The sequence below is a fragment of the Austrofundulus limnaeus genome, unplaced genomic scaffold, assembly GCF_001266775.1.
Source record: "Austrofundulus limnaeus strain Quisiro unplaced genomic scaffold, Austrofundulus_limnaeus-1.0 Scaffold5, whole genome shotgun sequence".
NCBI classification, from domain to species: domain Eukaryota; kingdom Metazoa; phylum Chordata; class Actinopteri; order Cyprinodontiformes; family Rivulidae; genus Austrofundulus; species Austrofundulus limnaeus.
Window position 1 is genome coordinate 5,176,545 of NW_013952407.1, and position 11,492 is coordinate 5,188,036.

The 11,492-nt window shown below is 40.2% G+C and overlaps 1 protein-coding gene across 1 annotated transcript in view; it reads right to left on the reverse strand.

The window, feature by feature from the left end:
- snx29 (sorting nexin 29) overlaps positions 1–11,492 on the reverse strand; it is a 230,948-nt gene that overhangs the window by 45,142 nt on the left and 174,314 nt on the right. Inside the window, exons 17-18 of the mRNA XM_014028096.1 lie at positions 9,999–10,054; positions 9,667–9,748 (exon numbers count right to left, since the gene is read on the reverse strand). Coding sequence (XP_013883550.1) covers positions 9,667–9,748; positions 9,999–10,054 — 138 coding nt within the window. The remainder of the gene's footprint in view (positions 1–9,666; positions 9,749–9,998; positions 10,055–11,492) is intronic.

The window sequence follows — 11,492 nt, forward strand, 5'->3', positions numbered from 1 at the left end:
GTATCGGCGAGTACCCAAACTCAAGTACTCGTGTTTGTACTCAGTCTTGAAAAAACTGGTATCGGGACACCCCTACTTTTTACTTTACATTTCCACTTGATAAAGCTTTGAAGTTTTTACAGGAGGCCAGTGCACTACAGCCAGGCTCTAACTGCTGGGGGTCTTTCAAGAGCTCAGATACAATAACACACCATTTCTGTTAAAAAAAAAAGTTTAAAGACAAACAAAAAGTTATAGGACGCAGATTCTCCAAACCTAAACGTGTTGCACGCATCAACATATTGTAACCACACAAAGCACCACATTTAGGAGGTGTACTGTTAACGTATTAGAAAGGCAAAAGCTCAGTTTCTTCAAATGTGATTAATTTAGATTTATAATTTATATTATATTTCACATCATTGCAGAGGTTTCTGCTGTAAACATACACCTGGATTTGAAATGTTCTGCTGTGTCAGAGACAATCACCATTGTCACGTAAAAGAACTGCTGAACTGCAAAAAAATGTTAGATAAAACCAGGTCTGTGTAAACCCACCTCTCTAGTGTGAATTACATATTTTAGATAACAGGGTCCACTATGCCTAAAACAGAATCATAATGTAAATTAATTCCATGCTAAAGTTGATGAGGTACCGTTGCTGCAGGCGGTGGCAGCAAAAGCAGCCTCTGCATGTTCCTGAGTGTGTTTAATCTATGACTGATGGTTGTGCAACCACGACAACAATTGGAGTTATCATCATCATCATCTTTGTAAAACATTCATCATTACCATGAACATAATAGTTATCTCTTTCCATCATCAGCCGGCCATTATCACAGCCATAATCCCTCCTGTACATATGCACACGAACATTACCTTCAGTATACGCGTGAAGATGCACAGACACATTCAGTATTGCATTGCTCCACCAGCACATAGCTGCAATCGCACACTCTGAGTTCACATTAATACATATGGATGGATCACCTCATCTGCATAGCTAAAGCAGCCCAGCACCAGGCGCCTTAAGCCTCTGGCTAATCAGGGCAACTCACACTGAAGGGGCCTGGATGGAAAGCTTACCGCCTCAGCAYCTGCAACTCTCCCAAGTTAACCCAGCCATATCCAATGGCTGACACAGAAATTAAAGGTGCTAACACATTTAACACATGGCATTTCCTTGGGGGATGACAGTCCATTGCAGGCCCAGGTGCACACATCTGAAGCAAGTGTCGACGAGGACAACTCAATTATTCATCAAGTAGCTGATTTATGTAGTTTCATATGTTGCATATTAAAGCCTTTGGGTGGCACAGGGGGCAGCAAAGATGGTTTATGTAACTGCTGGTAATTGGGGCCCCCTTTCCTCTCCAGAGTACAGTTAAAGTTACTGTTTTATGCATGAACAGAACAGATTATACAAACGTACTTTTTGAAGAAATGCAATGGACGTCTGCCCACATTGTTTACTAGCAGCATCTTTTATATCTGCAGCAGTTTCATGAAGGTGGAATAGAAGTGTGAAGCTCAGAGAGAGAGAGAGAGAGAGAGAGAGAGAGAGAGAGAAAAGAAAGTAGAAAAATATAATCAGGACTTGGGTCTCATTAGCATAATTAAAATGGTAAAAAAGTTTTCACTTAGCCCTTGACTCCGTTCTGAAATTTTAAGCTCAGCCTTTTGTTAGCTAAAGAAAACTAATGTTAGTTACAATGTGGGTGTACTGGGGGTGTAGGTGGTTTTTGTTACTTTTTGAAAACTTTTTCTGACATGATCTTGTCAGGATTAGTAATCAGTAAGGGGACCAAAGTCTGGTCTCATTACAGTGGAACCTTTTTTTTGAGCTAAGAGTTAATATTAGGACAAAGGTATGAATTAAAGGGGCAATAGTGTGTGTTTCTCAGGCATATATTTCAATTCTATACCATAATAAATGTCACCTTCAGTTGTTATTAAAATAATGTTTATATGTTTAAATAGAAAATAAACTTGACTTTTCTGTTTCTAAACACCTTGAAATTGGTCTCTGTCTCTTTAAGAACCTCCTTCCGCTTCTGTCCCGCCCATTTCAGCACAGCCGGGTGTGTGTGTGTGTGTGTGCTCTGTGATGAGGAAGCTTGTCTTGGAGACACAGCCCAGAGGAGGAGCTAGTCCCAAAATGCGGTTCTAGTCCCAACCTGTCGTTTTTGCTCCCCTGCCTTGCTGCCTCAGGACACTACAGGATTTCTCAAACATGCATGAATGAGTCAAAGCAAGACTCTGGGCACGTTTATGATGAGAGGACAACATTAAAATATGATATAAAACTCAAAAAAGTTGATATTACATGATATTGCCCCTTTAAATTTAGGTTAGAATTAGGGTTAATCATGCATTGATAATTATTAGGAATAGGGTTTGAGGTTGTGGTCAATACAACTTTCTAATAAAGATAAAAATACAAACCTATCAGTCATTAAAAATAAACTTTAATTTTAAACAAGCTATGAATGTTTTTCATTATTGTTATTTTAGCTAAATCATTACTGTTCACTCACTTTATACACACAGCTCATTTTTTAATTTGCATTTGCATTCAGCTTGTTATATTTGCCTCTTGTATTTGATTGTTTTAATTGTAAGGTGGTCTTAAGTATTTTGAAAAAGCATCCATAATAAAATGTATTCTTAACATTTTTATTACAAAATGAAAACCCATTGAAGGCATGTCATGCACTGGTGGCATTAACACGAAGCAATGTGCAAAGAATTCCTCGGATAGTTCCTATTCCAAATTATGTGGATAGCTGATGTCTGTCATCATTACCACACCTGTGAGCTGTGTTTTCTTARAAACAACAACAATTTCAGTTCTGAGAAAATCTCCCCTGGCAGCTCAGAGGGATAACAGCAGTGGGTTGACTTCAGTCCTCTGTGCACGAGAAAAAAAAAAAGAAGGCATTTCAAGCCCAGCTTGAAAAGAGCTACTAATTACATACAAAGCATGCCAGGTTTTAAAAGAGCTTCTCCTCACATTCTAATAAATATTCTTCACAACATATATGTGACATAGAGGCAATAATGACAGTAACTCTTGCACAGTTTGTTCATTGACCATCGGGCAAATGATGCTTTCCTTCTAATAGCTTCTTTTTTATTATTTTTTTCTACAGAAGGGAGACACTGACTTGTCRTGGCTGGTATAATTTTCTCATTATGGGTTGAAAAAAGACAAGAGGCACAGAAAAGTATGAAGTGACAGAGGGACAAAGGCCCAGAGGCACAATGTGCTACAAACTCTGAACACAACTTTTAATGGGGTAAAAAAAATGCATCAATCTTTTCCTCCATTTCTGTCTGTCTCCTATTATCTATCCACAGGCCCTACCACACTTTAGATGGGAGTCATTTCAGAGACCTTGGAGAAAAAAGTTTCTTTGAAAAAAACAAATGACACAAGTGCAGAAATTGGAGTAAAAGTAGTCTTATGCCTACTGTAGTGCCATAAAATTTGGCAAAAGGACAGAAAAGAGACAAAAAAAACGTAGGGGTAGAAAACTGAGAGGACAGAGAGACATTTAGGGCCACACAATGCAAGAGACAAGTTAGATGAGCATTTTGTTCTCTGAGTGTAGCAGCAACCCTGAGCTGTTTGTGTGTTTCCMTTCAATGACAAGGTTGCTGTGACCTAACTTAGGCTTTTTGCCTCAAAATCCCACATGATCTCAAATTCTCCCCAAACCCTCTCAGGCTTCAACTTTGCCTCATTGCACTCATCACTGGCTCAAGTGTGCAAGCATATGCATGTGTGTGCAACTGTGGGTAAAAAAAAATAAAAACATGGTGTTTTCACATGAGGGGATTTTTAAGAGATCCCTTCCCCTCTCTTCACGTTACACTCYGGTTTTTAAGAATGTTGGCTCAGTGTTCAATCATCACAACAACCTCACCTAACAACAGTGACTCTAGTAACCTTGGCCATCTATTAGATTGTCTAAGAACAAAAGTGGTTTCCACAGGGAGCCATTAGGCGAATATAGCTCTGAGAAGTGATAGTATCCAACTCAKCAGATGGGCTGTGCTTTATACCAGCTCCAGGGCTGGACAGTAGTCTCTCGGAGATCATTACCAAGAAGAAAAAAATCAGGCTTTCCCAGCCCAACACATGGAYAATGCTCAGAGTCAACGTTCGTGTCAAGCTACAAATCCCAACTGCATGTTGACACCAATTACTGCTATTTTCACATAGTATGGTTTTTGCATCCACAATGGTTTTTATACTTCTTATACRTTAACTAATGGCCCTGAAAGAAATGTATTCAATAAAGAGCCTGAATGAAACACAAGAAACWAATTCAATTCTCAAACTGGAATATTTATAAAGTCACCCCAACCTCACAGTGCTGGGTCATTTACTCAGAACACTCTTCTGAGTCTGAGCAAATGGCCCCACCTTTGCACATGACAAGTTTTTTTTAGAATCAAGTCACCATAAGAACAGTTTCTTCCCCTCTGCCGTCAGACTCTTGAACATTTAGAACATTTAGAACATGTGACTCTAAAACTCTGCATTGGCCACTTTATCACTGGTTTCTTAAATAGCACAACTCTATATTGTTTTTCTGGTCACTTTTATCATTGGACCTAACTGCACTACCCCAAATATATTGTCTACCCCGAATACTGTATTGAATTCTGTATTTTATTATATTTTTCCTTTATTCTTTGTATTTTCTTCTTTTGTTATATTTGATACCTACTGCACCTTTACACCAAAGCAAATTCCTAGTCTGTGAATCCTGTTCATTGACAATGGCAATAAAACTGATTCTGATTCTGATTCTTAAGTCATGCCCATGGAAATGAAATCATGGCAACTAAGGAAGTGACAACCTGTCCAGGTGACTTGGTACAGAACGTTCTGCAAATGTAAAAGTATCATGTGTCTGGTTGTGTTGTTTGAATGCAAAGTGTGAGTTAAATTAAATAGAAACTAAATGGTTTTTAAAAACTATGATTTAGGGTGTATTCACACCAGGAAAATCATTTGATCCACTTGTTTAGTCCGGACCAAAAGCAGACCTTTTTTGTTTGTTAGTTTGTTGCGGTTTGCACTCACAATGTGCTTTTTGGCAGGAAGACTACAATTTAAAAATAAAGCCAAGTGGGTGGCAATCATTGCTCCCATTGGACAGAAATGGCGTCCGCATGCCCTGATCCACAAGGGCATCATTGTTTGTAGCATAGTGGTAGCGTTAGCAACAYTGAATGGCTAATTGTTACCATGATGCTTAGCAACTGCGGCTCCTGAAGTCCAAAAAGGCATGTTTCCATGTAGTTTGTTCAATATGAGACTGGTCTGTATTCACACCAGAAGCGAACCACTCCAGAGTTAATTTGGAAGTGGACCGAGACCTCTCCTCTGTTGCAGGGCGCTGGGGATGGATGAGATTCGCCCTGAGTTCCTTAAGGCTTTGGATGTTGTGGGGTTGCGTTGATTGATGCGACTCTACAATATTGCGTGGACATCGGGGGCAGTTCCRTGGATTGGCAGACTGGGGTGGTGGTCCCCCTACTTAAAAAGGGGGACCACAGAGTGTGTTCCAACTATAGGGGGATCACACTTCTAAGCCTCCCTGGTAAGGTCTATTCCGGGGTCCTGGAGAGGAGGGTCCATCGGATAGTTTAATCTCGGCTTCAGGAAGAGCAGTGTGGTTATCGTCCTGGTCGTGGAACACTTGACCAGCTTTACACCCTCAGCAGGGTCCTGGAAGGTGCATGGGAGTTCACCCAACCAGTCTACATGTTTTTTGTGGACTTGYAGAAGGCATTTGACCGTGTTCTTCAGGGGACTCCTGTGGGGGGTACTCCGGGAGTATGGGGTACGAGGCCCTTTGAAACAGGCTGTTAGATCCTTGTACGACCGGTTCCAGAGCTTGGTCTGCATTGCCGGTAGTAAGTCGGACTCGTTTCRGGTGATTGTTGGACTCTGCCAAGGTTGCCCTTTGTCACAGATTCTGTTCATAACTTTTATGGACAGAATTTCTAGGCACAGCCAAGGTGTTGAGAGGATCCGTTTTGGTGACCTTAGGATTGCATCTCTGCTCTTTGCGAATGATGTGGTCCTTTTGGCTTCATCAGATTGTGATCTCCAGCTCTCACTGGAGCAGTTCGCAGCAGAGTGTGAAGCGGCCAGGATGAGGATCATTGCCACCAAATTCGAGATCATGGCCTTGAGACGGAAAACTGTAGGCTGCCTTCTCCGGGTCGGGGAGGAGGTCCTGCCCCAAGTGGAGGAGAGTTTAAGTATCTCGGGGTCTTGTTCACGAATGAGGGAAGAATGGAGCTGGAGATCGATAGATGGATTGGTGCTGTGTCTGCAGTGATGCGGGCGCTGTACCGATRGTTCTATGTTCCTACCCTCATCTATGGTCATGAGCTTTGGGTAGTGACCGAAAGAATGAGATTGCGGATACAAGCGGCCGAAATTAGTTTCCTTCGCAGGGTGTCTCCCTTAGAGATAGGGTGAGAAGCTCAGTCATCCGAGAGGAACTCAGAGTAGAGCRGCTGCTCCTCCACATTGAGAGGAGCCAGTTGAGGTGGAACGGGCATCAGGTTAGGATGCCTCCTGGACGCCTCCCTGGTGAGGTGTTCTGGGCACGTCTCACTAGGAGGAGGCCCAGAGGAAGACCCAGGACATGATGGAGGGACTATGTTTCTTGGCTGGCCTGGGAACGCCTTGGGATTCACCCGGATGAGCTGGCCCAAGTGGCTGGGGAGAGGGAAGTCTGGGTCTCTCTGCTTAGGCTGCTGCCCCCGCGACCCGACCCCGGATAAGCGGAAGAAAACTAACGGACGGACGGAACAAGACCACCTCAAAATTGGATCTCAGTCCAGTTGTTTGGTCCACACTAGGGTTCGCATGAGTGTATTCACAACTGCATAAAAGGTCAGGAACAACAGGGGAAACAAACTCAGGTTCGTTTAAATCCTACCAAATGTCTTAGGGGATGAAGGCACCCTTAATCACAATAATATATAGAAAAAATGCTTTGCATTGACCATAAAAACATTTCAGTATAAAATATCTAAATATCAATGTTTATGTGTAGCTCCATTGAGAYTCAATAAAATATATCCCACTATATTTGTTGCCTGCTGTCAAAAACGAAAGGGCTATAATGTTTTTGTTCAGACTAGTGTATTTGTGTGTGTTCATGTGTCTGATTAACTTCTAGAGCCACATTTAAGATGGCTTCCCCAGACAACTGACTTTAGCAAACACAAACATGACTATAACTCAGCCATCTTTACAGATACAAATTTTAAATTGAATGTGGTAGTGTAAGCATACTCTGCTACAAATCGTGACAATTTGCATGAGGTTGTGAACATCATTTTGAAAATTTGACCAAAACTCATAAAATTATCTTAACTTAATTAGAATAAAGAATAATTTGAAGTAAAAATACAAAACCAACTACTATCAAACTTCAAGGTGGCTCAAGCAAAAAAGGTTTCCATCATTTTTCTGTGAGAAGCTCAAACTGGGTGCAGGTGGCAGCATACAGTGTAATGTCAGTCTGCAATGAATTTTACCCAACAGGAACAAAGAACAGCACCTGAATAAACGCTGTCGCTTTCTCAAGAGCATGCTGAGTTGTACAAATCATTAGCATTTCTTTCAGTTTAAAAAATAAAAGAATAAAACTGAATAGTCCTCATCGTGTCTTGAAAGACACTCATTTAACATCGTTTCAGTGTTGGAGGAGCACTGAGCCAGGCATGTGTTCATGAGGACTGGAAGCTGTAAAAGGCAGGAATTATAACAATCCATCTCATTTGCTGCTGTACTTCCATCCTGTCAGGGGTGGAAAGAAGACAGTCTCACCCAAAAGACTTGAGACAGCTCTGAGCTCGACTCCTGAGTTGTGAATTTGCATCTACTATGCATAAGTTAAGCTGAGCTGAGCTTGATTGCCAGCCTGACCATCAGTTATAGTTGAGAATGTGCCTCCTGTCTCTCCCTGTCCCATATGGTTTCCACTGATTGGAGTTACAGCCTAACATTCTGTTAACTGAGCAGATAATAACACTCTATGTCTATGTACTGCAAGCTGCATGCAATACACAGTATATATGTGTTCATATTTACATACTGTACACCAGCAGATGCATATGTGTTTACATGTGTGATTCATGATGTCTCTAATTATATGTGTGTGTGTGTGTGTGTGTGTGTGTGTGTGTGTGTGTGTGTGTGTGTGTGTGTGTGTGTGTGTGTTTTGTTCTCTTGAGCTTGGACCAGAGGGTTTGTCTGAGTGTGTATTTCAAGGGAGAATCAGGAGAGCTGAGGTGCAACACCTTGTTAAAGTGACAGACACAAGAAAACAGTCACTGAGGGAATGAGCTGTTGTTGTCTACTTCGCTCAACAGCTTGACAGATAAAAGGAGAAGCAACACTTTGGTTTGATAAGCTGTTTCTGAGTCCGGTTTTTAGCAAATCCAACTCACATAAATGCCTAGAAAAGACCCCACAGGAGCCACCACTTTCTGTAGGTGAATGAATTTGTGTGAATGGCCCAAGCCCAGATGAGATGACTTCTTTACAAACTGAGGTGTCACTGACTGCAGTGTGAAAGGCAGTCATGATTTTGAGACAGATTTGTGTCTAAAAAAGTTCAGCAGAGGCACGAGTCACTGACAGGAGGAACACAGCTACGCTGGCAGAGTGACAACACAGAACAAGAGCACTCATGTTTACAATCAGTCTGGAAAAAATAAAATTTAGTTTTTTTTCTCTCCATTTTTTATGTTTGCATTACAACATAGAATCTTAACACATTTTTTGCTTTAATGTTTTCTATTTAGTGGTAATCTGAAAAAAACATCTACATTATCAGCTCTGCAGGAGAACTGTGAAAGGAAGTGATGTTATGCCAGAAAACTGATGTGTTTGAAATAAAATACAGACTAAATAAGTCTAAATTAGCTATACATAATGTATGGTTAAGTTCCCAAACCATTTTTGATGGTCACTTGGTTAGGTAAACTTGGTTAGGTAAAATCAACGTTTCATTTTTTTTAGAGTGCAGTTGAAAAGTCGAAAAATAATTATATACGTTGACTTTACTTTCACAATCAAAAGAAATTTATTTATAAATTACACTTCAAATAAATGCTTTAACTGCAGCAAGCAAGTGGACACACAAACAATCTGAATGGATGATCTTGCTGGAATAAAGGTCAGGAAGCTGTTAAAATTCCTGACTGGCCAGAGATAAATACATGGTCAAATAAAACTCTCACACATCAGTGAAGTGACAAACCAGCAGATAAACACTGGCAAATTAAAGTGTTTTGCTTGACCAACTGAGCAGAGTCAAGAGGATAAAAATCTCTGAACAAAACAATGTAATGCACACTGGTGATGGGCTTTTAATGAGAAAGTAGAACTCCTTTAAAGCTTTCTCATTTGTTCCGTCACTATTTGCCTTAATGAACGTTTAACTTCTCATGCTGTTTCTTTTTTGGGCCTTTTATATTTTATCAAGAATATTATCTCACTATATGCTCATAATGGCTTTGTCCTCTGGTCAGTGTTTTTCATTATGAATAAAGGGTGCTATTTTGCGAGGTATCAGAGTCAGAGCAGATGAAACGACTGTTTTCGCCTGGTAAACAAAGGACACGGCTCACTGAGTGTACCTGATAGACGTGGTAGGCGTTCGCAGCTCTGCCCTGCAGGAACACAGAGGGGATCCACACATTGATGAGAGCACGATGAGCCCTGAATGACACAAACAACAAAGTCCTTACTGCACATCGCCATTATCACCGGCAGTATCATTATCAGCGGCAGCGGCAACATCAACAGTGTGTCAGCACTACGCTTYGATTGCAGGCAGCAGATTAACAGTTCGCTCCTGTTGAACTCCTCTAAATTTACTTATTTGATCATAAGCTCACAGACAGAGGGAGGAGCGTTTTAAATTATTAAAAGCTCTAATGGAGAGAAAGCAAAAGAGAAACATCCTTACGTTTCAAAATCTGACAGACTGGGATCATCTGACGTCTGGCTTAAATCACCTGGAACCTGGAAGGAACATAGGAGAGACAAAGAAAAAAATATCATTTATCTCACATTTTGTGCAGTACAAACTTTATTTATGTTAAAATATAAAAAAATGCATAAACCCAATTATCTGTCACTTCCCATGGGTGAAATAATTGATAAAATTTAAAAGGATCTCAACATCCATCAGATTTCTTCTATAAAGCCCAATGATAATTTGGGACTTAGTTTTGTAWTAATCTAAGATGACAAAACGTGACTTTATGGACTGTATAAGAAATGTACACAAGATCAAAAGAAATGTTAAGGCAGCTGCCAGTAGCCCGACCAATATCCTGGTTCAAGAAGCTAAAAGGTGTATGCACGTCTTGGATCAGGGGTGTTTTAGTAGCACAACAGGAATTTTCATGTGCACTTTATAACGTCAAAAAAATAAACTATTTTTAACATAGGTTCAAACTAACTTATGTGGCATACGACAAGTAGTGTTTAAAGTTGATATATTTAAACACCTTTTAATGGACTGTGGGATCTCAGAAAAAGTTAGAAATCACAAATGCATAACATTAGAACAATAATTCAAATAGAGAGTTCAGCTGTAAAGGGTCCCAACGGACATGTGTATGTGATGTTATTTTTCACGAGTTATGTTCTGCTCAGTAGCAACACTTCCTTATTTAATTGTCTTCTAGCATTTTAGATGTTTTAGTTTGTACACTTTTAGATTCCCTGGGGACTCATATAACCAGCAACAGATGTTGGCCTTTCTCTCTGTGTGTGTCAACAAGAGAAGAAGGTTTGTGTGTTCTTCTTATTTCTTTCAGCTTCTTAAAGGTCAAATGCAGGCTACTTTAGTTTGTCAAACAACTGCATAATTTGATAGTATATGTTATATGCAGTATGAATATCAATAACATTTCTAAATATTGTTGTAAATGTAACCAAAACATGCCATTTTCTACAAAATGCATGAAAATCAGAACATGAATTTCCATTCAGAACTCCTGGAGGAGGCGGAGCTTCTGTGACATCACAGTTGTTGAACGACACTCGCTCCTCATAAGGATTACCTGTAGAAAAGGCTACTGTTTTTAAAGTTCCATGTAATTTTGTGAAATTGAAATGAAATATTGTGTGGTGTTTAAGTTTACAAATGGTGCAAGATCAGCTGCCAGCTTTTTTTTTTATTTTCAAAAAGATCCATGATCCAGAAGATTTGTGTTGATGCCATGTAAGGAAAGACTGGAAAACAATGAATCCTAGCTCTGCTAAGACCATTTAAAAACTCAAAAAGRAGAGTCACAGTTTGAGTAGATCTATCAGTTTTGTGACCAAAAGGCTGGATTTGTAGGATACCACGCTAACAACAATAAGGGTGAGTTGTGAACTTTTAATGTGTTTTAACTGTCTAATTTAGATTTTCTGCCCTCTGTCTCGGACTATGGGGGGGAGAGAACAG